General features: G+C 39.2%; 1 protein-coding gene across 1 annotated transcript in view; it reads right to left on the bottom strand.

The window, feature by feature from the left end:
• Positions 1-26,769, bottom strand: part of NECAB1 (N-terminal EF-hand calcium binding protein 1) — a 197,291-nt gene that overhangs the window by 87,924 nt on the left and 82,598 nt on the right. The window contains exon 5 of the mRNA XM_058698510.1: positions 20,369-20,466. Coding sequence (XP_058554493.1) covers positions 20,369-20,466 — 98 coding nt within the window. The remainder of the gene's footprint in view (positions 1-20,368; positions 20,467-26,769) is intronic.

Below are 26,769 nucleotides of genomic sequence, written 5' to 3'. Positions count from 1 at the left end.
GCTACTGACAGACACCTGCACCTCCATACAATCATGTCTCTGCCCATAAGCCACAGTTTGGTCTGTCACTCAAAGATAGGGATGTACCGGGGCGCCTGGGTGGCGCAGTCGGTTAAGTGTCCGACTTCAGCCAGGTCACGATCTCGCGGTCCGTGAGTTCGAGCCCCGCGTCGGGCTCTGGGCTGATGGCTCGGAGCCTGGAGCCTGTTTCCGATTCTGTGTCTCCCTCTCTCTCTGCCCCTCCCCCGTTCATGCTCTGTCTCTCTCTGTCCAAAAATAAATAAAAAACGTTGAAAAAAAAAATTAAAAAAAAAAAAAAAAAAAAAAAAAAGATAGGGATGTACCTCTACGTACTCGCCAGACAGGATCCCCTAGAAACAAATCCATTCGTTTCAACTCTTCATTTGGTTTTTGTAAGTCAGCTGGAATGCGGATCCTTGCAACGAAGGAAAGTTTAATGAAGCACACTATCCGTTAAAAAAAAAATTCAGAACGCTAAACTTGTATTTAATTTCTTTGGAGGATCAACATTCCAAACGTTTATTTAGATCAGTCTTTGTAGAAAGACTAACCTAAACAAAATCTTATTTAGATTAGCCCTTGTAGAAACAAAATGTTTTGATTGTTGTTCTAAGAAATAACCCATATCTGTATAAAGCTCCAAACCACATGCACAGCAATTTTGTCCAATAACAAAGGCTGAAACTTGGGAAAGGTCCCAGAAGTAAACTGATAACTAGTCTCTCTTGACTCCCTATTATGAGCCACATGTAGTGACAGACACCCTGTATATGTGGTCTCATTTAGTGCTCTCGATGTCCTTGGGAGGGAGGTACAGTTATTCGCATCTGGCAAATGAAGAAATGACAGTGCAGAGGTTAACTTGGGCATATGCTAGCAAGGAGCAGAACTTGGATTCAAATCAAATTTTACCTGATTCTAAAATTGTTCTTTCTGGAGACATCTCCGAAGACAACCCGATTTACACAGTTTGGGGGAAGATAGTTTTCCATATGTTATTGTAGAGGGGTGACCAATGCAGAATTCAAAGGCAGAACTGACAAGGAAATAAAAGTAGGTTTCCTTATTTTCTAGCATTATGTATTTCCTTACGTACTGTGGGAATCAGGCTCTCATTATAATAATCACTAAAAATATTTATGTGGGGGAAAAAGTGTTTGGATCCGTTAAAAACATAACTAAACATTATCAATCCAATTTATATATATGATATGATATTTATGCCACGTCTTTTTCCTCCTTGCTCTTCACATTATTGGCATGAAAATGAGGTTTCTGTTTCTAAGAAACTCTAAAAATATTACTCACCTGCACCTACCGTGTTCTGCCACATTATAATCTTGGTTACGGCTCTAAAAATGTCAGAACAGAAGATCGTGAACTGAAGATGTGTCATAGTCAAACACATTTTAAAGGCAAGCTCAACATAATGGACTAAGGAATAAAAACCCAACTTTGAGAAAACTTGATGCTGGCCTACAATTAAAAAAAATAGCATTATTTATAAAATACAAAATTGTGTGAGAACTAGGATTAAAACTGCTAATTCCTTTCTTTTTTCCAGTCTTCCCCAGTTGGCCACAAGACACATCTGGCCCCTTGCTGAGGACCCTGACTTCTCTGGCACCAGTGAAATCCAGGCAGGCTGGGTGGGGTGGATAGTTATCTTTCCAAGAGTTGGTCAATTCAAAAAGACTATGCTGCTGCCCTAGGCACGCAATCATTCCAAATTTTATGAACAGGTTTTTGGTGGAAATTCTGCACACCTGTTCCCTCCTCGCCTTCTCCCTAGTTCCTTAGAATGGGCAGTTACTTTGGCTAACTTGCCCAGAACTGGGACTGCAGGCACTGAACCCCTCTCCTCTTCCAGATGATTCACGATCAGCAGTGATCGACAGTATAACCTCACCTCTGCAGTGAATGAACATATAGTCAAAAAATTATACTGAGTAGCTTAACTAGCCCTAGCACTATAAGAGACTTCGAGACAGGAGGGTGACAGGTACGTAAGAATTGATAGGAGCAAGCAGGGGGACATACAAGAGATGCTTTGAGAGCACACAACTCCTCTTGAGGGTTAAGGAAGGCTTCCTGGGGGAAGTGACATTTAAGCAGAGTCCTGTAACATCACCAGAAACGTTACAGGACCAACCAGATGAAAAGCAAGTGGATAACTGGAGCCCTGAGAAAGAATCTGTGGAGGTTAAAGGAATTCATCTACTCAGAAGGACCACTACATAGCAAGGCCCACTCGGGGGAGAGACCATGAGGGATTCAGAGAACTGTAAGTAGCTAAGCATGGCTGGGACAAAAGTCACCCAGAACTGGCAAGAGGTGGACTACAGGAGGACTACAGAGATGAGCAGGGGTACTTGGTGGGCAAGGAGGGCCCCAGCTTCGTTGGATCTTATGTGTCCTGGGCAAAGCATCAGAACTTTTCTCCTGAGGTCAATGGGGACCCATTGCAAGGCTTTAGCCATTTAGGTTTTAGGGTAAGGGGAAATCTTATTTTGGGGAAAATATTTCTCATCCTGCAGGGTGGAATGTGATTCACAGGCAACACTGGAAGCAGAATAATGAACTCTGTGTCTGTGGCAAAGGATCCCGGTGAGAATCATGGCGGGTCTGCCTCACACAGCCTAGACAGGAGTAGAGAGAGAAGACAGACAATGGGTGAAAGCAATATTAAAGAGCTAAAATTGTTGGAACAGAAGAATGATTTGACCATGGGGATTAAAGAGTGTGTCCCCTTCAGATCTTTGTTGCCTTCCAAACCTAAGAACGGCTCGTTTATTTGGGTGATAGCCACATGGGTGATTTCTTTTTCATTTATAATGTTTATTTATTATTTTATTTTAAATATTGTGTGTGTGTATGTATGTGTATATATACATATTCACATATGTATGTGTATACATATATATTATACATATCATATATATTATATATATGATACATATATATGTGTACATCATTATATATATGATACATATATATGTAATATATATTATATATAATATTAATATATAAAATTATATATATATATTATATATATAATATATAAAATATTATATATATATATATAAAGGATATTTGATAGGTGGGATATTTAGTGATTTAATTTTTTTTAAAAGCCAGAAATCACGAAATTAACAAACGTTTGCTAGAATAATTATTGCTCATAGTTGACTGAATCATGAGATAAATCGAGACACATTTCTCTCTCATAAGCAAGATAACACCTGTGAGTTAACCTCTCACCTACCACAATTTATTGAAATATTGATTTTCAGATGATGTAGAAAAATGACAGGACTATGTGAGGAAAAGTGATAACCTATATATTTTGATATTCCCAAGAAAACAAAGAAAAGTCTTTAAATATTTTCTGGACATTTTGCATCACTGTGGTTTTGTTTGTTGTTGAAAACCAAAAATTCTTGGCCTTTGTCCACTACTTCTGGACATACATCTGGATCGTGTAAAAACATACACCAATAGGGAAACACACAACGCTGGCAACGCTAGCTTCGTGTTTCTTAATTCATTTTGACTGTTAATAACCAAAAAAGAATGAGATCAAGAATGGCATTTTTAGGGGCGCCTGGGTGGCGCAGTCGGTTAAGCGTCCGACTTCAGCCAGGTCACGATCTCGCGGTCCGTGAGTTCGAGCCCCGCGTCAGGCTCTGGGCTGATGGCTCGGAGCCTGGAGCCTGTTTCCGATTCTGTGTCTCCCTCTCTCTCTGCCCCTCCCCCGTTCATGCTCTGTCTCTCTCTGTCCCAAAAATAAATAAAAAACGTTGAAAAAAAAATTAAAAAAAAAAAAAAAGAATGGCATTTTTAAAAATGAGAAAAATTCTTAGTTCCATTATATTGCTTTAAATGTGGAATAAGTAATGCTTGTTGAAAATAGTGGTGCTTTATAGAATTCATAAAAATGATTCAGATTCACATACACATAAATACGCGTAAAATGGCATAATATACACAACTTTTCTTTCAAGGAATAAGGATCAATATTATGTCTGAAGTAAACATTATCCTCATTTTTGAGGTCACAGTTGGGAAATCAAATAAGTGTTTGAAAGAAGAGCTCACCGAATTGATCCCCACGTGACCAACTCCATTCTGTCAAATTTTCAGTATCTCTCTGCTGCTTAATGATTAAACTCTAAATTTCCCAAATTGCCTTTCAGCAAATACCCACTGGCATCCAAAACAGTGGGTATTTTGAAGCATCCAAAAGTGCTTCAAAAACACCGTGCTTCCCAAATTTCCATGAGAATGCATTGTGTTTCTCGTGTTTGTTTATGTTACTTGTTTTCCTGAAAGTGACTTCCAGTCCCACTATATTCTACCAGTCTCTGCCCATAGATCTGCTCTCCATCCTTTGGCGTACTGCTTACATGTATTTACTCCTTGATAACTTTCCAGATTAGGAGGACAAAGCGATGCTTTCCTATTTTCTATTCTTACTCTAACGAGTTTGAACCATTTCTATCAAATCTATTCCAAAGTCCACAATGCAGATAGTCCTGGGTTACCCATTCTGCTCTAGGGTGAGCCTCTAGAGAGCACTGCGTTGCAAAACTTGGATTCCTTTCCATTTCCCAGCATGGCATTTCTGCTGAATCAGTGACTGAACTGAGCCTTTCCTAAGAGACATGGATTTTCTGTCATTTAAAAAACTGGAATCTTCTGAAAGCTGATATTTTTGAAATACTTCTTTAAAAGCCTTTTTAGAATAGCCACCTTTAATATTAACTCAAAAAATGTATTCTCTTGTTACACATGTTTTAGCTCTATTGATACCTATTTCATGATGTATACATTTGTATATGTGGGTTGAGATAGCCTTCTAAAGATAAAACATACATGATTCTATTTTCCAGCATTTGTAATGTTCAGCTAAGACAAGGAACAGATATGTAGGCTGGTTTTAAACATCAATTTGGCTTCTTTCAAAGGAGGTAGATATTAAGAGAAAAAAGCAGATAAAGATTCCCTTCCACCACTCCATCTCAACACACACATACACAGTTAAAAGTTGACTACTATTGGTGATTTTAAAGATATGAACACACTACACCGTATGGAAAGCAATTTGACAATAAATTTCATATTAAAAAAAAAGATGTGAACACATATGTTTTGATTCTGCCCTTATAGAAATCGAGTTTAATCCTCTTTCCCGAGTGCAGACTGGACTTTCTTCTAGTGAACAGAATGTGATAGAAGTGACGAAGTTACTGCCATGGTTATATTCTAACTTTAGTCTCACTCTCATCATAGTGTCTCTGTCTCTTTGCTGGTCTCTCTTTGTCTCCTTCTCTCCTTATGAGGACCTGCTCTGGAGAAAGCCAGCTGCCCTGTCACAGGGGCATCCCTGTGGAGAATTTCCATGATGAGGAACTGATTGTGCCAATAGCTGCTAAGAAGTATTCCTCAAGCACCTTCAGATGTTTGCAGTTTCCAATTCAAAATCTAACTATAACTTCATGATAATCGGAGTCAGAATCAGCCACTTAAGCAACCCTTAGATTCCTGACTCTCATAAACTGCATGAGTTAATTGCTACTTTAGGGAGAAATTTGTTACAGAGCAGTAGATAACTATTACAACCAACAAGTCCTAAAATATTTTTTTCTTTTCTCTCCAACCAACCACGATTGTTATCTTTTCAAGAAATTGGCTACAAACCTAGCTTCAAGCCTAGAAGGTCTAGGAAGAAATTCACAGGGCATTATTATGAGATTTTTGACCTTGAGGGAGTTAGCTAACTTTTTTGGCCTCAGTTTCTTTACATACTTAAAGGAACAAAGCAGAATCTACCTAATAAAATATTAGGATTAAATAAGATTAAAAAGCATTTAGTACAGTCTTCGGCAAGTGGTAATTAATAAATATCAGCTACAGTATTATTATAATTTTGGTTCAAAAAGAAAAGCTAAGAGGTTGACCGAGTCGACATTCAATCTCATAGAGTAGCACATAGCCAGTATTTGGTCATCTACATGTATAATTAGAGAAAACAGTCTCCTTCCCATACCGCCAGAAGTTAGGCTACTTGGCAGGTGATACTCTTAAAAAGTGAATATGATCCATAACAGAAGTTCAAACCTAATTTTGTCCAAGTCCGAAGAAACCCTAGGAGTATGTCACTTTTGAACCACACCAGAGATTCCAGACCATACTACAACCTTGTAGGGCTATGAGACCTATAGGCCACGTGCTAGTACACAATGGTCAGATCATTAAATAAATCATCCTATGGGGACAGACAATACTATGTGGACACAAGTGCTCTTGTCCCACAGCCACACAGGAAGCAGAGGCGTAACACCACATTTGTCTTGTTTTTGCACATGCTATTCAAATAAGGACTCTGGCAAAAAATAAATAATCCTCAAGTAACATTTAGTATTTGTTTTGCAACAGCAAACAAAGAGAAAGAACAATGACATGATAATAACTGATGCTTGTCATATCCAGAAATACAACACAGACCAATTTTTAATCTCTCCCTCTGCGCTTTTCCACTTCAGGCAAAAGAAATGAGTCTTTTCAAATGTGATTCTCATGACAGAAGAATCCCATGCTGTGCTGTGTATCCCCCTAGATATGTCTGCATTATCTTCTCTTTCCCTTATCTATCTTTGAACATGTCAAAGATCAATTCTTCAGAAATGGGGCTATAACTTCACGAAGACAACTGTAGTTCAGAACTGTGTCTTTAGGCAAAGTAAGCCAGGTTTTCTGTTTAAATAAAGGAATGTATTTTGGACTTTTAACTTCATTAAGCAGATAATTAACTCTGCATTTCTGTCAAGAAATTAAGTGTTCCAGCCAGCGATTTAAGGAAGATAAATTTAAAAAAGATTTCCATGAAGAAAATAGCGAGCTATTCAAAACCATACGTACATGACACATGATACAATAATTTCTCATTAGATCTTATTTCTTGTTGGGGTGGGAAAAGGGGTGCAGGGCTGGGAGGATTGGGAAGATTGTCTGAAAACAAAGTGATCATGAAGAAAAAAAGTGGTTACAGGGATCCCTGTGGATTTAGGGGTGCACTGGAGGTTTACCTGGGGCCTCTGACACATGTCTAAGAATTTGAATTTTTTTAAGTCCTCTCAAGATTACTTGCAAGACCATTGCTTAGTTTTTATACACTCATTCAAGAAACAGTAAATAAGGTGAAATGTGACAAACTGCAGTCAGCATGACCTGATCCTGACCACTGAGAAACAATAGCCTCTTCTAGAAATGAATGAGGGCCTCTAGCAGAACCAGTCCCCAGCTACCCACTTGAAAGGTCAAAGGCGGGGCCGATACCTGCAGGCTCTTTTATCTTCTTTCTCTCTTCTCTCTTAAAATCCTGCCCCTTCTCTGACACTCGCTTAAATCTTACCTCCTCCCTGAGTTTTCTCTGATTGCTAACTTAACATTGAGCACTCATTTGTGAATGTCAAGTTTATTCACAGCCTGGTGTACCAGCAATTAAATACATTTTATTCACTGTTTTATTATTCATTTTTTCCTCTTCTGATAAAATAGAGAATCTGTTAATGTTTTACAAGTTTGTATTTGTGGTATTTTGTGACAAGGTTTTTAATTTTTTTTTTAACGTTTATTTATTTGGGAGAGAGAAAGAGCGCGAGCAGGGGAGAGGCAGAGAGAAAAGAGAAACGGAGTCGGAAGCGGGCTCCAGGCTCTATGTGGTCAGCACAGAGCCTGATGTGGGACTCGACCTCATGAACCATGAGGTCATGACCTGAGCTGAAGTCGGATGCTTAACTGACTGAGCCACCCAGGCGCCCCTGAAGTTTTAAAAGCTTTATTTGGTATTATGGAAAATTATCTTGTTCGTCTAGGATGTAAGATTTTAAGTGCAGAGTCGTAATTTCCTACAGCCTTACAGCTCTGAAGAAGAATCTGAAATCTTGCATAACACCAACAGGCATAAGGTATGGCCTCAAAGTTCAGATCAGAGAAATGGGAGAAGGTGAGTCAGAAAGCTAAAGACTAAGTGGAGACTAGTTGGATTTGGCGGGAGACAGAGACGATGGCTTGGTTCTTCCCATAAGTGAGCATGGGTCTCAATGTTCAAACTCATCATATCAGCAATGGAAGATAAATGACATGTCACAGAGAAGCTACTCAATATGGTAGCTAACCTAGTTACCAAATTTATATACAAAAAAAAGTCGTGTTTCAATACACCACCAATATGAAGTTAGGAATATGAAGAGGCAGGCCAATTAGAAAAGCAACAGAAATACAAAACATCTGTGAATTGATTTAACCAGATGTGTTTTGAAACTATATGAAGTATCATAAAAAACTTCATGAGACCCAAAAGGAAGCTTGGATGAATGGAGAAGGATGTATGCAGCTGCATGGGAAGGCATATTACCAAGATGACAGTTCTCTTCAAGTTACAAATGTAATGTAAATCCATAAAAATTCCCATGGAATTTTTCCTTAAAACTGGAAAACAATGAAAACTTACATGAAAATGACAAGACAGAAAAAAATAACTCTTTGGAAAAGAAGAATAATAAGGGTAGATTTGCATTTTCACATTTTCAAATATACCCAAGTGTTCAAAAATTAAGACAACATCTTAACAATACTAGATAATATAGCTTTACAAGTGGAACAGGACAGTGAGCTTGGGCACAGATCCAAGTAGAAGTATTTGACAAACGGTAACTATGGCATTTTAGTGAATGGATAAAAAATGGAGAAATAGTGCTGGAATAGTTAGCTATTTGGGAAAAAAAAATCAGGTGGGCTTCTATTTGGATATTTTCAGATCCTGTATAAATCTACCCAGAGCTCAGAAGGCCACCGAGATTTCTGCTTATTGATCTCTGGTATATTAGCCTTTCTTTTGGATACATTTCACTCTCCAAGTAAAAAGCTAAATATTTCTTCTCTGACATGGCAGGTAACTTCCTTTGTTTTCTAGTTAATGTTCCATCTATCCCTCTGGCAATAGACCATGTATATTAAAAAGTATGAACTTCTTTGCCCAGAACTTTGCTTATACACCATTTATATTATTTTAGCATTAAATTGGCATCTCAGCATTTAGTTATCTGCTCCTGTCCTTAATTTCTTTCAAATGTTCTTCACATATTACACAAAGCTCTGAAAACGTATTTGTTCATTTGCTTAAAACAAAGCTGAAAATAACCAGGGAAGCTAGAAGTCTCCAGACTTTGCTGATCAACAACTAAACTTTGAAGAGCTCAATCATTTCAAAGACCAAACTGGTCTAACACCATGCCACCAATGTGCCATGATACAACTTAGAATTGTTTATTTGCAACATATTCCATATGGGAACACATAAACCTTAAATAAAAATTTTCAAATGAGAATTTGGCTTAAATCTAACTTTATGATATTAATAAATCAACTAACCACTTTGTGACTCAGTTTCCACAATTTTAAAAGAGAGACAGAGACAGTGTGAGTGGGGGAGGGGCAGAGAGAAAGAGAGGGAGAGAGAATCCCAAACAGGCTCCCCATTGTCAGTGCAGAGCTCGATGCAGGGCTTGAACCCACCAACTGTGAGATCATGACCTGAGCTGAAACCAAGAGTCAGACGCTTGACCAACTGAGCCGCCCAGGCGTCCCCCAAAATTGTGATTTTTAACAAGTGAAAAGAACATGGAGCCCAGGGGGCCCAGTTGCTAAATATAAGGAAACAGGGTTAGAGAAGACATGGGAGGGTTGAAATGAAGGAGTCTACAGACCCCAAAGACAGATTTAAGAAGGGAATGACTGAAACCCAATGATGCTAGGACTCAACTATATTGTTCCTTAAAATAATTGAAGATGTATTGTAGAATGTACTTGTTTGAAAACAGCTTCCAGGTGAAAACTACAAACTTTGTATACATTTTAATTTTGGACATTTTCCCAGCTTCACTCATCAAGGTGTAATTATTCACACCCTAAGTAATTCTTTTAAGAACATCATTCTTCACTTTAGCTTATGATCATTTCCTTTTGAAGTCTTACCAGTAAGGCTTAAGGGAATCTGGAATTCCATTTATGTTTATATAAATAGCACAAGATGAATTTTAACTTCCGCACCAGAATTCTACATTTTCTTTGAGATTCCAAGCACACCACATGCTAATGATGTAGGTTAGCTTATCACCCCATTGTAGAAAGAAAAATGAATAGACAAACCCACTATTTTTTTGTGAAATCCCAAAGCCAGACAGGGAGTTCTGCTTTTACCTACATTCAAGGCTTGCAAATAACCATTTGGAATTTGACCTACGGTGTTTATTCTGAAAAATAATCCAGGTAACCCTTGAGGACCTATATAGAAAGGCTTGGGTTAAGGGAAGAGGAGAAGGGGAAATAACAGTGACAGACTGTATCTGTCCCGAGTCACCTCCTGGGGTTTAAGTTAAGCAGCTGGAATCCATTTTATCCATTCTCTGACACAGCAGACAGATATACTCACAAATGGCTTACATTTCACTTTTCATAAAAGCCTAGAACAGTCAGCCCTCCCTACTGAGACAGGACTTTTCATCTGGGAAAAAATATAGAGAGATTCTCAAAAAGAAATGCTGAATTTCTCACTCAGAAGGGTTCATTGTGCTAGACAGCATGGAGAAGATGTCAGTGCAACAGTGGCTTGAAAAAACTGTCAAACTCCTGCATTTCACTCATTTTTGAGCCATCACATGAAGAACCTTTCCTAATTTTATTTTGGATCATTTAAAAAAATCTTTTTGTCCTTGATTAGGCAACATGATTATACAGATTAAATGCATTTTCAAGAGTCTGTGCTAAGAAATAGGCTTTGTACCAAAGAGACCAAAATAGAACAGGTTGATCTTCATTTAAATCCCACAAAGCCTCACTGTATTAATACAAAGAACATGATTTTAATATAATGTGTGAGAAAACAAAAATTATGTGCTTGCTTTTTCTTCCTATTAAAGGATATCTGAATACTTCTTAGATGGACTTAGGAGCAATTTTTCTTTCAGGAGCAAAATTACTTGGCTTTTAGAGCAGAATGAGTATCAATATAAGTCACTTTATTTAAGCAATCAACAAAGTTTTACTGACTACATTTTGTCAGGCTCTGTGTCAGGCTCTGGATATTCAAAAGAGACACTGTCCTTCTCCCTCCTTACAAACAACAAAAATCTAAACAAAATACAGAAGTGCCTGGGTGGCTCAGTCGGTTAAGTGTCCAACTTCAGATCCCTTGGTTCATGAGGTTGAGCCCCACATCAGGCTCTGTGCTGACAGCTCAGAGCTTGGAGCCTGGTTCAGATTCTGTGTCTCCCTCTCAAGCATTCTCGCCACTCAAGCGTTCTCTCTCTCTCTCTCTCTCTCTCTCTCTCAGATAAATAAACATTAAAAAACCAAAACAAAATACAGGGGTGCCTCGGTGGCTCAGGCGGTTAAATGTCCGACTCTTGATTTTGGCTCAGGTCATGATCTCACAGTTCATGAGACAGAGCCCCACATTGGGCTCTGTGCAGACAGCTGGAACATGCTTGGGATTCTCTCTCTCTCCCTCTCTCTCTCTGGCCCTACCCCACCCTTTCTCTCTCTCAAAGTAAATAAATAAACATTGAAAAAAAAACAAAAATAAAATACATAGTTACTCATTCTGATTATTGCCAGAGAAGGACAGGAGATACTCAGAGACAACCTCTTTTACATAAGGTGGTCAGAGAAGATTTCTCTGAGGACATTTAATACTCTGAGGTATTAAAGATGAGGCCTAACGAACAAGGAGAGAAGTCAGCCACACCAAGCAGAGGTTTGAAACAATTACCATTTCTGGAGGGAAGGTCCTAAGGAGTAAAATCTTACACAGTTTCCAAATACTCCTTAACAGATCAAAGGAAAACGTATTCAGATTCCATTTGTTTTCTCTTTCTAGAATTTGTTATTTGGATTATAGGACATCTTAGGCTGATGCTCCAATTTTCGTATACTTCCTTTTTTGCTTTACTTTTTGCAACACTTTCTAAGCTTTATTTTCCAGAATTCTGGAAGTCTTTATTTGTGCTCTTATTCTAATTTCAAACAGCTTTTGATTCATGGACACAATATCTTCTCTTCTCCTTCTGACGGGGCTGAGGAGACTGGGAGTTTTCATCTTCCTGCATAGTCAGTCCCCTGTATTGCTTTGTTCATTCATTCCTCCCTCCCTCCCTCCTTTTTGGTTTGCCTTGATCTCTGCCTCTCCCGTAAGAAATTTGGGGATACGTGGCTGACCGTACATCTTTAATGATGGGTTGCGGGCAAGCCTTTAGGATTTAAGGGGAGAAGAGGGAGATGAGGTTGAGCTCTATCTACCATGCGACGGACTTTAGGTGCTTCCTATTGTACCAGTTGGCTTTCTCAGAGACAACCTCTTAGGTCTGCCTGCAGGATGCCAACCCTCTGGGAGTTAAATGAAGGAAGAAAGCTGGAGGTCCTTTCATTTAGAATGTAAGTTTCTACTTAATCCTCCAACTATGGAGACAAGGCAGAGATCCTCCCCTTGAACCCTTAAAGAGAACAAGTCTAGGTTTTCTACCTGGGTGGATCAAAAGGCGGTTGCCCAACTCCATAGAGAAGAGCGGGGAATCACAAGATTTCCACCAGGTTACTCTGCTTTAGCCCCACCATTCCCTGCCATTTCCGGTGCCAGTGAGTGCCACTAGATCCCCGCGCCTTTCTGCTTTCCCACTACAAGTCAAGCCATGAAATGTCTCAGGTCTGCTGCCAGCAGCCACTTGCTCATCTGCTTTTCAGTTTCCAACTTTTGTTACTACAAACTTCCCCCTTAAAAAATCTCATTTTACTTTTCTTTGGGGGCTTTGGGAACAAGTGGAGTTCAAGGACATACATATAAATCTACTGGCTTTCTCCAAAAATTCCGCATTAGCTTTAAACATTCTCATTTCGAGGGATTGGTCGGGAAGATGGCGGCGTAGGAGGACGCTGGGCTCACTGCGCGTCCTGCCGATCACTTGGATCCCACCTACACCTGCCTAAGTAAGCCAGAAAACCACCAGAAGACTAGCAGAATGGATTCTCCGGAGCCAAGTGCAGATGAGAGGCCCACAGAAGAGGGTAGGAAGGGCAGAGAGGCGGTGCGTGCTGCACGGACTGGCGGGAGGGAACTGGGGCGGAGGGGCGGCCCGCCGGCCAAGCAGAGCCCCCGAGTCTGGCTGGCAAAAGCGGAGGGGCCGGACGGAGTGTGTTCCGACAGCAAGAGGGACTTGACATCTGGAAGGTTATAAGCTAACAGCTCTGCTCAGAGAACGGGAGGGCTGGAGGACAATGGGAGGGAGAGTTGTTGAGCCCCGGACGACAGAGCTCAGCTTGGCGGGGAACAAAGGCGCTCGCCAGCGCCATCTCCCTCGCCCATCCCCCAGCCAAAATCCCAAAGGGAACCAGTTCCTGCCAGGGAACTTGCTTGCTCCGTGCAAACACCCAACGCTGTGCTTCTGCGGATCCATCCCTCAGGGGGGTCTGATTCCCTCCCAGTGCTGCAGGGGCCCTCCCGAAGCGGATCTCCTAAGGAAAAGCGAGCTGAGCCTGACCCCCCACCCCCACCCCATGCACCTTGCCGATCCACCCCGGCTAATACGCCAGATCCCCAGCACCACAGGCTGGCAGTGTGCAAGTAGCCCAGACGGGCCACGCCACCCCACAGTGAATCCCGCCCCTAGGAGAGGGGAAGAGAAGGCACACACCAGTCTGACTGTGGCCCCAGCGGTGGGCTGGGGGCAGACATCAGGTCTGACTGCGGCCCCGCCCACCAACGCAAGTTATTCAAGACAGCACAGGGGAAGTGCCCCGCAGTCCCCCACCACTCCAGGGACTATCCAAAATGACGAAACGGAAGAATTCCCCTCAGAAAAACGTCCAGGAAATAACAACAGGTAACGAACTGATCAAAAATGATTTAAACAATATAACAGAAAGTGAAGTTAGAATAATAGTCATAAAATTAATCGCTGGGCTTGAAAACAGTATAGAGGACAGCAGAGAATCTATTGCTACAGAGATCAAGGGACTCAGGAACAGCCAGGAGGAGCTAAAAAAATGCTATCAATGAACTGCAAAATAAAATGGAGACAACTACGGCTCGGATTGAAGAGGCAGAGGAGAGAATAGGTGAACTAGAAGATAAAATTATGGAAAAGGAAGAAGCAGAGAAAAAGAGAGATAAAAAAATCCAGGAGTATGAGGGGAAAATTAGAGAACTAAGTGATGCACTAAAGAGAAATAATTACACATAATTGGTATTCCAGAGGAGGAAGAGAGAGGGAAAGGTGCTGAAGGTGTACTTGAAATCATAGCTGAGAACTTCCCAGATCTGGGGAAGGAAAAAGGCATTGAAATCCAAGAGGCACAGAGAACTCCCTTCAGACGTAACTTGAATCGATCTTCTGCACGAGATATCATAGTCAAACTGGCAAAATACAAGGATAAAGAGAAAATTCTGAAAGCAGCTAGGGATAAACGCGTTCTAACATATAAAGGGAGACCTATAAGACTCATGATGGATCTCTCTACTGAAACTTGGCAGGCCAGAAAGGAATGGCAGGAGATCTTCAATGTGATGAACGGAAAAAATATGCAGCTGAGAATCCTTTATCCAGCAAGTCTGTCATTTAGAATAGAAGGAGAGATAAAGGTCTTCCCAAACAAACAAAAACTGAAGGAATTCGTCACCACTAAACCAGCCCTACAAGAGTTCCTAAGGGGGATCCTGTGAGACAACGTACCAGAGACATCGCTACAAGCATGAAACCTACAGACATCACAATGACTCTAAACCTGTATCTTTCTATAATAACACTGAACATAAATGGACTAAATGTGCCAACCAAAAGACATAGGTATCAGAATGGATTAAAAAACAAGACCCATCTGTTTGCTGTCTACAAGAGATTCATTTTAGACCTGAGGACACCTTCAGATTGAAAGTGAGGGGATGGAGAACTATCTATCATGCTACTGGAAGTCAAAAGAAAGCTGGAGTAGCCATACTTTTATCAACAAACTAGACTTTAAACTAAAGGTTGTAACAAGAGATGAACAAGGGCATTATATAATAATTACAGGGTCTATCCATCAGGAAGAGCTAACAATTATAAATGTCTATGCGCCGAATACAGGAGCCCCCAAATATATAAAACAATCACTCACAAACATAAGCAACCTTATTGATAAGAATGTGGTAATTGCAGGGGACTTTAACACTCCACTTACAGAAATGGATAGATCATCTAGACACACGGTCAATAAAGAAACGAGGGCCCTGAATGATACATTGGATCAGATGGACTTGACAGACATTTAGAACTCTGCATCCCAAAGCAACAGAATATACTTTCTTCTCGAGTGCACATGGAACATTCTCCAAGATAGATCATATACTGGGTCACAAAACAGCCCTTCATAAGTATACAAGAATTGAGATCATACCATGCATACTTTCAGACGACAATGCTGTGAAGCTTGAAATCAACCACAGGAAAAAGTCTGGAAAACCTCCAAAACCATGGAGGTTAAAGAACACCCTACTAAAGAATGAATGGGTCAACCAGGCAATTAGAGAAGAAATTAAAAAATATATGGAAACAAACAAAAATGAAAATACAACAATCCAAACGCTTTGGGACGCAGCGAAGGCAGTCCTGAGAGGAAAATACATTGCAATCCAGGCCTATCTCAAGAAACAAGGAAAATCCCAAATACAAAACCTAACAGCACACCTAAAGGAAATAGAAGCAGAACAGCAAAGGCAGCCTAAACCCAGCAGAAGAAGAGAAATAATAAAGATCAGAGCAGAAATAAACAATATAGAATCTAAAAAAAATGTAGAGCAGATCAATGAAACCAAGAGTTGGTTTTTTGAAAAAATAAACAAAATAAACCTCTAGCCAGGCTTCTCAAAAAGAAAAGGGAGTGACCCAAATAGGTAAAATCATGAATGAAAATGGAATTATTATAACCAATCCCTCAGAAATACAAGCAATTATCAGGGAATACTATGAAAAATTATATGCCAACAAACTGGACAACCTGGAAGAAATAGACAAATTCCTAAACACCCACACGCTTCCAAAAATCAGGAGGAAATAGAAAGCTTGAACAGACCCATAACCAGCGAAGAAATTGAATCGGTTATCAAAAATCTCCCAACAAATAAGAGTCCAGGACCAGATGGCTTCCCTGGGGAATTCTACCAGACATTTAAAGTAGAGATAATACCTATCCTTCTCAAGCTTTTCCAAAAAATAGAAAGGGAAGGAAAACTTCCAGATTCATTCTATGAAGCCAGCATTACTTTGATTCCTAAACCAGACAGAGACCCAGTAAAAAAAGAGAACTACAGGCCAATGTCCCTGATGAATATGGATGCAAAAATTCTCAATAAGATACTAGCAAATCGAATTCAATAGCATATAAAAAGCATTATTCACCATGATCAAGTGGGATTCATTCCTGGGATGCAGGGCTGGTTCAACATTCGCAAATCAATCAACGTGATACATCACATTAATAAAAGAAAAGATAAGAACCATATGATCCTGTCAATCGATGCAGAAAAGGCCTTTGACAAAATCCAGCAACCTTTCTTAATAAAAACCCTCGAGAAAGTTGGGATAGAAGGAACATACTTAAAGATCATAAAAGCCATTTATGAAAAGCCCACAGCTAACATCATCCTCAATGGGGAAAACTGAGAGCTTTTTCCCTGAGATCAGGAACACGACAGGGATGTCCACTCTCACTGCTCTTGTTTAACATAGTGTTGGAAGTTCTAGCATCAGCAATCAGACAACAAAAGGAAATCAAAGGCATCAAATTGGCAAAGATGAAGTCAAGCTTTCACTTTTTGCAGATGACATGATATTATACATGGAAAATCTGATAGACTCCACCAAAAGTCTGCTAGAACTGATACATGAATTCAGCAAAGCTGCAGGATACAAAATCAATGTACAGAAATCAGCTGCATTCTTATACACTAACAATGAAGCAACAGAAAGACAAATAAAGAAACGGATCCCATTCACAATTGCACCAAGAAGCATAAAATATCTAGGGATAAATCTAACCAAAGATGTAAAAGATCTGTATGCTGAAAACTATAGAAAGCTTATGAAGGAAATTGAAGAAGATATAAAGAAATGGAGAAACATTCCATGCTCATGGATTGGAAGAATAAATATTGTCAAAATGTCAATACTACCCAAAGCTATCTACACATTCAATGCAATCCCAATCAAAATTGCACCAGCATTCTTCTCGAAGCTAGAACAAGCAATCCTAAAATTCATATGGAACCACAAAAGGCCCCGAATAGCCAAAGTAATTTTGAAGAAGAAGACCAAAGGAGGAGGCATCACAATCCCAGACTTTAGCCTCTACTACAAAGTTATAATCATCAAGACAGAATGGTATTGGCACAAAAACAGACACATAAACCAATGGAATAGAATAGATACCCCAGAACTAGACCCACAAATTTGTGGCCAACTAATCTTTGACAAAGCAGGAAAGAACATCCAATGGAAAAAAGACAATCTCTTTAACAAATGGTGCTGGGAGAACTGGACAGCAACATGCAGAAGGTTGAAACTAGACCACTTTCTCACACCATTCACAAAAATAAACTCAAAATGGATAAAGGACCTGAATGTGAGACAGGAAACCATCAAAACCCTAGAGGAGAAAGCAGGAAAAGACCTCTTTGACCTTAGTCATAGCAATTTCTTACTTGACACATTCCCAAAGGCAAGGGAATTAAAGGCAAAAATGAACTACTGGGACCTCATGAAGATAAAAACTTCTGTACAGCAAAGGAAACAATCAACAAAACTAAAAGGCAACCAACGGAATGGGAAAAGATATTTGCAAATGACGTATCGGACAAAGGGCTAGTATCCAAAATCTATAAAGAGCTCACCAAACTCCACACTGGAAAAACAAATAATCCAGTGAAGAAATGAGCAGAAAACATAAACAGACACTTCTCTAAAGAAGACATCCAGATGGCCAACAGGCACATGAAAAGACGCTCAACGTCACTCCTCATCAGGGAAATACAAATCAAAACCACACTCAGATATCACCTCACGCCAGTCAGAGTGGCCAAAATGAACGAATCAGGAGACTATAGATGCTGGAGAGGATGTGGAGAAACGGGAACCCTCTTGCACTGTTGGTGGGAATGCAAACTGGTGCAGCCACTCTGGAAAACAGGGTGCAGGTTCCTCAGAAAATTAAAAATAGATCTACCCTATGACCCAGCAGTAGCACTGCTAGGAATTTACCCAAGAGATACAGGAGTGCTGACGCATAGGGTCACTTGGACCCCAATGTTTATAGCAGCACTCTCAACAATAGCCAAATTATGGAAACAGCCTAAATGTCCATCAACTGATGAATGGATAAAGAAATTGTGGTTTATATACACAATGGAATACTACGTGGCAATGAGAAAGAATGAAATATGGCCCTTTGTAGCAACATGGATGGAATTGGAGAGTGTGATGCTAAGTGAAATAAGCCATACAGAGAAAGACAGACACCATATGGTTTCACTCTTATGTGGATCCTGAGAAACTTAGCAGAAGTTCATGGGGGAGGGGAAGGAAAAAAAAAAGAGGTTAGAGTGGGAGAGAGCCAAAGCATAAGAGACTCTTAAAAACTGAGAACAAACTGAGGGCTGATGGGGGGTGGGAGGGAGGGGAGGGTGGGTGATGGGTATTGAGGAGGGCACCTGTTGGGATGAGCACTGAGTGTTGTATGGAAACCAATTTCACAATAAATTTTAAAAATAAATAAATAAATAAATAAATAAATAAATAAATAAATAAACAAACAAACAAACAAACATTTAGAAAAAACATTCTCATTTCTTGTTATGCACCTCAAATGCAAGAATATCGTTTTTAATTTACCAACAGGAAATGTAATTCTCATCTCTTGCCCCCTCCATAGCAGTCAACACTATCGACCAGTCTGTACTTCATTGGAATACCCTCCCCAACTTCTGGATGCCACAGTCTCCCAGATTCCGTCTCCTCTTTCTGCCCACTCCTTCTCATCCCAACTCATTCTCCTCCACCCACCCACCCACCCACAAAAGGTGCAGTTCCTTAAAGCTCAGTGTTAGGTCCTCTTCTTGTTTTACTGTATATTCTCTCCCCACGTGATGTCACTCACGTTCTTTGTGCAAACGTTGACAATTCACAAACATATGTCCAGTCTAAACTTCACCTGTCAGATACAGATCTCTGTATCCGATGGTTTACTTGAATTTCCTTAGATTTCTCAAAGGGAGCTTAGATTCAACAGGTCTAAAATAGAACTCACGAGCTTACTTCCTCAAACCCGGTCTTCTTTCAGCAGTCTATGTAGTGCCACCACCAGGCACACCAGCGAAAAACTAGGATTCACGCTGGACCTATCCTTCTCCCATTCCCCACATTCTATCCTCCTCCAAGTTTTATTGACAGGATCTCAAACATATGTACAATTATTTTCCCTTTCACCATATTGTCTGCCAATACCTTTAAACTACCAACATCTCTCGCCTGGGTTAGTGAACTGGCCTCCTCATTCATCTTCCTGATTCTGTTCCCCACCTTCTCCACCCTAATCCCAAGCTGAGTCTTATATGGGCTTTTCAAAAGACTGCATGAGTTTCCACATCTCTGCTTAAAATGTGGTTGATTTATTTACATCTAGGAGGCAGGTCTACATCCTTAGGTTCACCAACAAAATCATGAAAGCTACGGCTCCTCTCTGCTAAACCAGTTTCATCTCAAATCATGCCACTCTTGAGTTTTCTAGACTTTAATCTTACCGACCATCTTAATTTCCTTGAATGCCCTGTGCCTGCTCCATGCCGCTTCCAACACAGGGACTTTGTACATGCTGTTCCATGTGTCTCTTTCTCCTTTCCCTAGCTATAACTTCATCTGCAATTGCACAGGTGTCATTGCCTCCAGCATGAACCACATGTCCCATCTCGTGCTGCCCTCTGTTGTGCTATCTAACGATGGCTTGTTCACACACTCGTCTCCTTACCAGAGTAAGAGCTGCTTGCACAGCTCTTTGTATCCTTGCATCCTCAGCAAAAAGCACAGTATCTGGCACCTCACGGTTTGGAATGACTACAATAGGTCATTTAATAGTGAGAAAATAAGTTGTAGGTTGTAAAAATCAATACATACTTTTATGGTACATTAGGGAACAGGTGTGATTTTCCAAGAAAATGTTTTCAAAGAAGAGATTTTATAGAAAATAAGCACCAACATTTCCTTACTTTTTTTGTTTTGCCCATGGCCTTCAGGATGGAAAGATTTAGGTCTTCAAGTGCTGCTAGTACATTCTCATATTCACCCAAGTGCTGAGAAAAATATTCTAAAAGGAAGAATATTGAAAAAAGTTAATGTTTGCATTTAGGAATCCTAAAGAACAGCAAAATCAACTGATGATTAATTCCATAAATGAGCAAAACAAATTGCATGTTATAACTGAAAACTGGAAGGTTTTCAAAAGAGACTAAGGTGTCAGTATATTCATTTCAAAAAAAAACCAAAAACCCTAAACAGTTACAATTATCCTTGAAGAAATGCTTTTTCTTACAATAGGGAAAAAAATGAATCTGGATCTATGGGCAAGACTATCACAATAAAAACTATTCTCAACAGCATAATATTACATTACTATAGTAATCATTAAGATAGTAGTTTCAGAAAAAAAAAATACATGGCATTTTATCATCTCTCCTGGGAAACATTTAAGGAAGGTAAGCTCTCCTCATGGCTAAGAACTAATAAGGCTACAAAACACGAAGATGGCCCCCTTGGTATCTCTCATGTACTACTCCTGTCGTAATTTTTTTTTTTCCCACGATTTGGGCAGAGCAAAAGGTATATTTACCACATTTTCAGTAGGCAGAAATAAATAATACATTGGGTGTTACAATTAAGAGTATGGAATATAGACGGTTCCCAAACAAGGTGAAATAGAGGAGAGATACATGCAAAACCTCATCTTTACTTACAGAGGTCTATGTATTTCTGAAATGAGAGATCTAACTTGGCCAAAACTCATAGAAAGTCATACGCTGAAAAGACCTAGAACTTTCAGTCACTAGTAGCCCTCACCATTGCTGTGAACGCATCATTGGATGAGCTGTAGTTTATTATTGCCTCTCCTTAGTGTGCCATAACTATTTGTGGAATCAAATAGAATGACAAGCATAATCCACATAAAGCTATTTGAAATCACTGAGATAAATTTCAGCATGTCTTATGGAAACTTTAATTTATTTCATACTCCAGATGGAATTATTTGTTGACACTGATATTAATAACAAACTGGGAGTACCACTGAATGATTTATTAGTAAGTGTGCAGAACTCATCTGAGAAGAAAAATAAACACAGGTGAGCAATAAATCAATTCTAGATTATGGCTGTCAAACTATGGTTTGTGTACACACGGATTAAAAACACACAGCATGTTTTTGACAAAAAGAAAATGCATTCCTGATGATGTAGTTCTTAAAAAATGTGTGGTGTATATCATCTCATAGAAAGGTTCGTTCAGGAAGGGATTAGTTGGAAGATAAATAAGGAAGCAGATACTCCTTAAATACCTGCTTGACGGTAACATTTTAATTCTTGGCTAGGATATTGATTTTCTCTGAGTGGTGACCAACGTGTCTGACCTTGTCCATGCCATTATTTGCAATCAATGAATAAAACCGTTTATGAAGTAGCAAGCAATTAATGTGGCTACAGAAAATCAATTTAAAAAAATTATTATCAGAACAGAATCCACACTTAGTTGCAACAGGAAAACGTGTAAAGAAAAATGGAAAGAAGTAAAGCTGTTAGCACATTTTTACTTATTTACATACAAAGACTCAAAAAAGATTGTAATGGGGATCTTAAATGTAAGCATGCAGAAATAGATTAAGTGGAAAATAGGATGTGGTGCTTAAAAATCAGGTTTAAGAAAAACAAAACAAGAAGGAACATCTCCTAAAATATTTTCATGAACAATATATCTGGCTTAACTGATGAAGGTCCTGGAGAGAATATAAATGGTCTTTCCACTGTGAAATTAGATTTATGAAGGCACATGCTCATAACACACATGCGAAGGTTTCTGAGCTGACACCTATCTAGCCTTCGTGCCTTCCTTCTTTTATTCAACCACTCATTCATCTCAATTATCAAAGCAGTTAGGGGGGAAAAAAATCACTCCCTAAGCAATACACTGGGACACAAAGAAACTAACTCTCAGAATAGAGAGAACCGCAGCACCTAAGCTCAGATAGGAGCTTAGGTGTAAGAGTTATTTTGAGGAGGTGCAGGTCAAAGTCACTCAGATTGTATTATAACTTAGTAAGGGGCACGTTCCAGGGCAAGTGGGGCTCTAATGAACTCAAAGTGGGAAGTCAGACGAAAGAGCCAGGACATTTAATACAGATAAAAGGAGAGAATCCCCAATCTCCACTTCATCATGGTGAGGTTTCATATAGTCATTCCAGGACTTAACACACATTTACTGAGTGCCTTATTTAAGGAGCCTACAACCAGGTAGGGGAAATAAACATTCCAACAAATAACTGCTGTACACATGATCGTTGTGCCAGACAATGGTCCAAGAACCCAGAAAACTGTCCTTCAGAAATGGAGAGATAAACAGTTTTCCAGAGCAGCAAAACTAAAAGGGGTTCATCACCACTAGACCAGCCTTACCAGAAATGTGAAAGGGACTGCTTTAAGCTGAAATGAAAGAGTACTAATTAATTATTAATGAGAACACATATGAAAGTGTAAATCTCACTGGTAACTGTCAACATATAGTAAAATCCAAAATAATCTAATGTAAAGGTGGTGGGTTAATCGATTATAAAGCTAGTATGAAGGTTAAAAGACAAAAGTATTCAAATAATAATTACAATAATTTACTAGAACCACAAAATAAAAATATGCAAATTGGGATATCTAAAGCATAAAAATTTTCATGGAGGTGAGCGAGTAAAATATGTAGAGCTTTAGAGCATGTTCAAACTTAAGTTGTTATTAAGTTAAAACAGACTGTTATAAATTGTTTTATGTAAGCCTCATGGTAACCACCTACACTAGGTACACACACACACACACACACACACACACACACACACACACACAAAGAAAAAATTGAAATATACCACTACAGAAAAGTATCAAGTCACAAAGGAAGAAAGCAAGAGAAAAAGAAAGAGAGGAACTACAAAACAGTCAGGAAACAACCAATGATACATAAATAAGCATATATGTATAAATCCTTAGCTTAAATGTAAATGGACTAAATTCTCCAGTGAAAAGACAGAGTGGATGAATGGATTGAAAATCTTTTGTTGCCACCAAGAGACTTATTTCAGATATAAGGACACAGACTGAAAGCGAAGGGATAGAAAAAGATCTTACATGCAATTAGAAACCAAAAGAAAGCTGAAGTAGGTATACTTAGATCAGATAAAACAGACTTTAAGACAAAGATTATAAAAAGAGACAAAGAAGGTTATTATGTAACAGTAAAGGGCCAATCCACCAGAAGGATATTACATTTGTAAATATACAGGCACATAACACAGGAGCACATAAATATATAAAGCATATATTAACAGATCTAAAGAGAGAAATAGACAATACAATATAGTAAGAGACTTTAATATGCCACTTATATCGATAGATCATCCAAACAGAGAAATCAATAAAGAAACAATGGCCTTAAATGACACATTCGACTAGATAGACCACACACACACACACACACACACACACACACACACACAGAACATTCCATCCAAAAGCAACAGAATACAAACTCTTCTCAAGTACACAACGAACATTCCCCAGGATAGATTAGATGTTAGGTCACAAAACAAGCCTTAATAAATTTAAGAAGACTGAAATCATATCAAGCATCTCATCTGACCACAATGATGTAAAACTAGAAATTACAAGATGAAAACTGGAAAATTCACAAATCTGTGGAGATTAAACAACCCTCTCTTGAACAACCATGAATCAAAGAAGAAAAAAGAGAACACAAAAAAAAATAACTTGAGACAAATAACAGTGAAAATACAAGAATACCAAAACTTATGGGATGCAGCAAAAGCAGTTCTAAAAGGGAAGTTCATAGAGTTAAATGCTACCTACATCAAGAAACAAGAAAGATCTCAAATAATAATAATCTTTGCACCTCAAGGAATTGGAAAAAGAACAAATGAAACGCAAAGTAAGTAGAATGTAGATCTTAAAGGTCAGTCATGGGGGGTAATATACAAGGCAGTAACTGTAGTTAGTAATACTGTGTTACATATTTGAAAGTTGCTAAGCGAATACATCTTACAAGTTCTCATTACAAGACAAGAACTGTGTGTGGTGATGGATGTTGACTTATCTATCAAAGTATATTTGTCAATGTCAATGCAGGCATAAGAGTATCTGGAAGGATATGCTCCAAGCAGTTAGCAGTGGAGGTCACTATCAGGCAAAAGGAGAGACAGAGACAGAGAAAGAGACAGAGAGACACAGAGAGAGAGAGAGTGGGAGGGAGGGAGAGAGGGAAGGGGGGAGGCTGACATTTTGTCTTACATGCCAATGTAAGTCTGTATTGCTAAAATTTAAAAACCAGTTAGGTATTATTTTCATAACTAAAATAAAGCAATACTTTAACATATTTTGATTTCTAGGTCTATAATTTAGTTAACTAAGTAAAAGCAACAGAATGAAAGTTGTTAGATACCTGGACCTTTTAACTGGCTTCCCTGAAAGAGCACAGGAAATCTATTTTTCATGCCAATCAAATGTCATCCCTCCCATGCACCAGGGCAAATTTGCTCGGGATATGAGTCGACAGATTTTACTTGCGTGCACTGAAGCATTTGGTTTTGATTAGAATCCAACGTAAATATTTACTTTATATTTACAAAATAACAAGACATGAAACTATACTCTGGAAATTAAAATGCATATTCTTGAGCAGAGAGGGGGAGGATTATAACACACAATTGGGACTGCAATCACTGGGTTTAAAAATACAGAGCAAGGGGCGCCTGGGTGGCGCAGTCGGTTAAGTGTCCGACTTCAGCCAGGTCACGATCTCGCGGTCCGTGAGTTCGAGCCCCGCGTCAGGCTCTGGGCTGATGGCTCAGAGCCTGGAGCCTGTTTCCGATTCTGTGTCTCCCTCTCTCTGCCCCTCCCCCGTTCATGCTCTGTCTCTCTCTGTCCCAAAAATAAATAAAAAACGTTGAAAAAAATAAAAAATAAAAATAAAAATAAAAATACAGAGCAATTTGGTTGCATTAAAACCCCATATACTAGTTCCTTAACTATGGGGAAATTCATAGCCAAAGCTTTTTCTAAGTACAGAGTAGGTTTCTAATCGAGTTCTATTATTACAGAAGACAAATTAAACTTTTTTTTGTAGCGGATTAAGTGAAGATACACAATTACACTGAGAGGATAATGTAATACTCTTTGATGACAATACATAAGCAACATAGCAAATAAGAGCCACTAAATGTCTTCATCTTAAAAGCCCTTTTAACAGTTTGCTTTCTCATGAGCCATGCCTACCTAAGCAAAGTTAAATAGACAACAAAAAGAATTAAGTGGATGATTTGAGGAAATCCTTATTTTGGCCTAACCTATCTAGAAATGGGTCTCCCAACCTCACAAAATTATTGACATAATCTTCTCCATTTCCCTACTCCATCTCTCCACTTCACTGGCAGGGACCATCTGCCCATGGATGAGAATGGATCACAACTTGACCTTGATCGTGATTGCTGTTCTTTAGAAAGCCTGGTGGCCAGGGTCCCCACGGGCCCTTTTGCCTCCTTGGCACAGTTTAATACCCATGTGTGGACAGATCATGGTTTGATTATGTGTAAAAGCATGTCAGGATTTCCTCCGTTTTTCTCTGTTAGTGTTTCATAACTAACAAAACATGAACTGCTTTAGTACCGAGATACCTTGCTTCTGCATAAACAGCTTGCTTTTCAGCTGGATTCTTCTCACGGAATACAAGATAGACACAATACAGGAACAGGAAATAGAGTTTTTTTTTTTTTTTAAGTTTTCTTTATTTTTGAGACAGAGAGAGACAGAGCATGAACGGGGGAGGGGCAGAGAGAGAGGGAGACACAGAATCGGAAACAGGCTCCAGGCTCTGAGCCATCAGCCCAGAGCCCGACGCAGGGCTCGAACTCACGGACCACGAGATCGTGACCTGAGCTGAAGTCGGACGCTTAACCGACTGAGCCACCCAGGTGCCCTGGAAATAGAGTTTTTTATGACCATTGGAAAATTTGAAAGCTCATGGTTGGTGATTATCATATTTGTGTTGTCCTGAGTTCTTTTCTTGAAAGCTTGTATTCTGATATATTGTCTTGGCATATCCTCACTTGGTGTCACTCTACCATTTTTGATGAAATGGAAGATAACTACTCTTGAATATTGTAAAATGGACTATGTGATGATTTGGTAAACTTCAAATTTATAAGGATTATAAGATATTCAGGAAGTGCTTATTCAATTAAGAGTTTCAAAGAATATCATCTATAAAATTATTTCTAAGAAGCCTAGACAATAAACTCAAACTTGGACAAGGTGTTATATATTTATCTTAAAACATAAAGCTTAAAACCTTC

Source organism: Neofelis nebulosa, chromosome 14 (assembly GCF_028018385.1).
Source record: "Neofelis nebulosa isolate mNeoNeb1 chromosome 14, mNeoNeb1.pri, whole genome shotgun sequence".
Taxonomy (NCBI): domain Eukaryota; kingdom Metazoa; phylum Chordata; class Mammalia; order Carnivora; family Felidae; genus Neofelis; species Neofelis nebulosa.
Note: the sequence above shows the minus strand (reverse complement) of the source record. Positions and strands in the feature narration are given on the sequence as shown.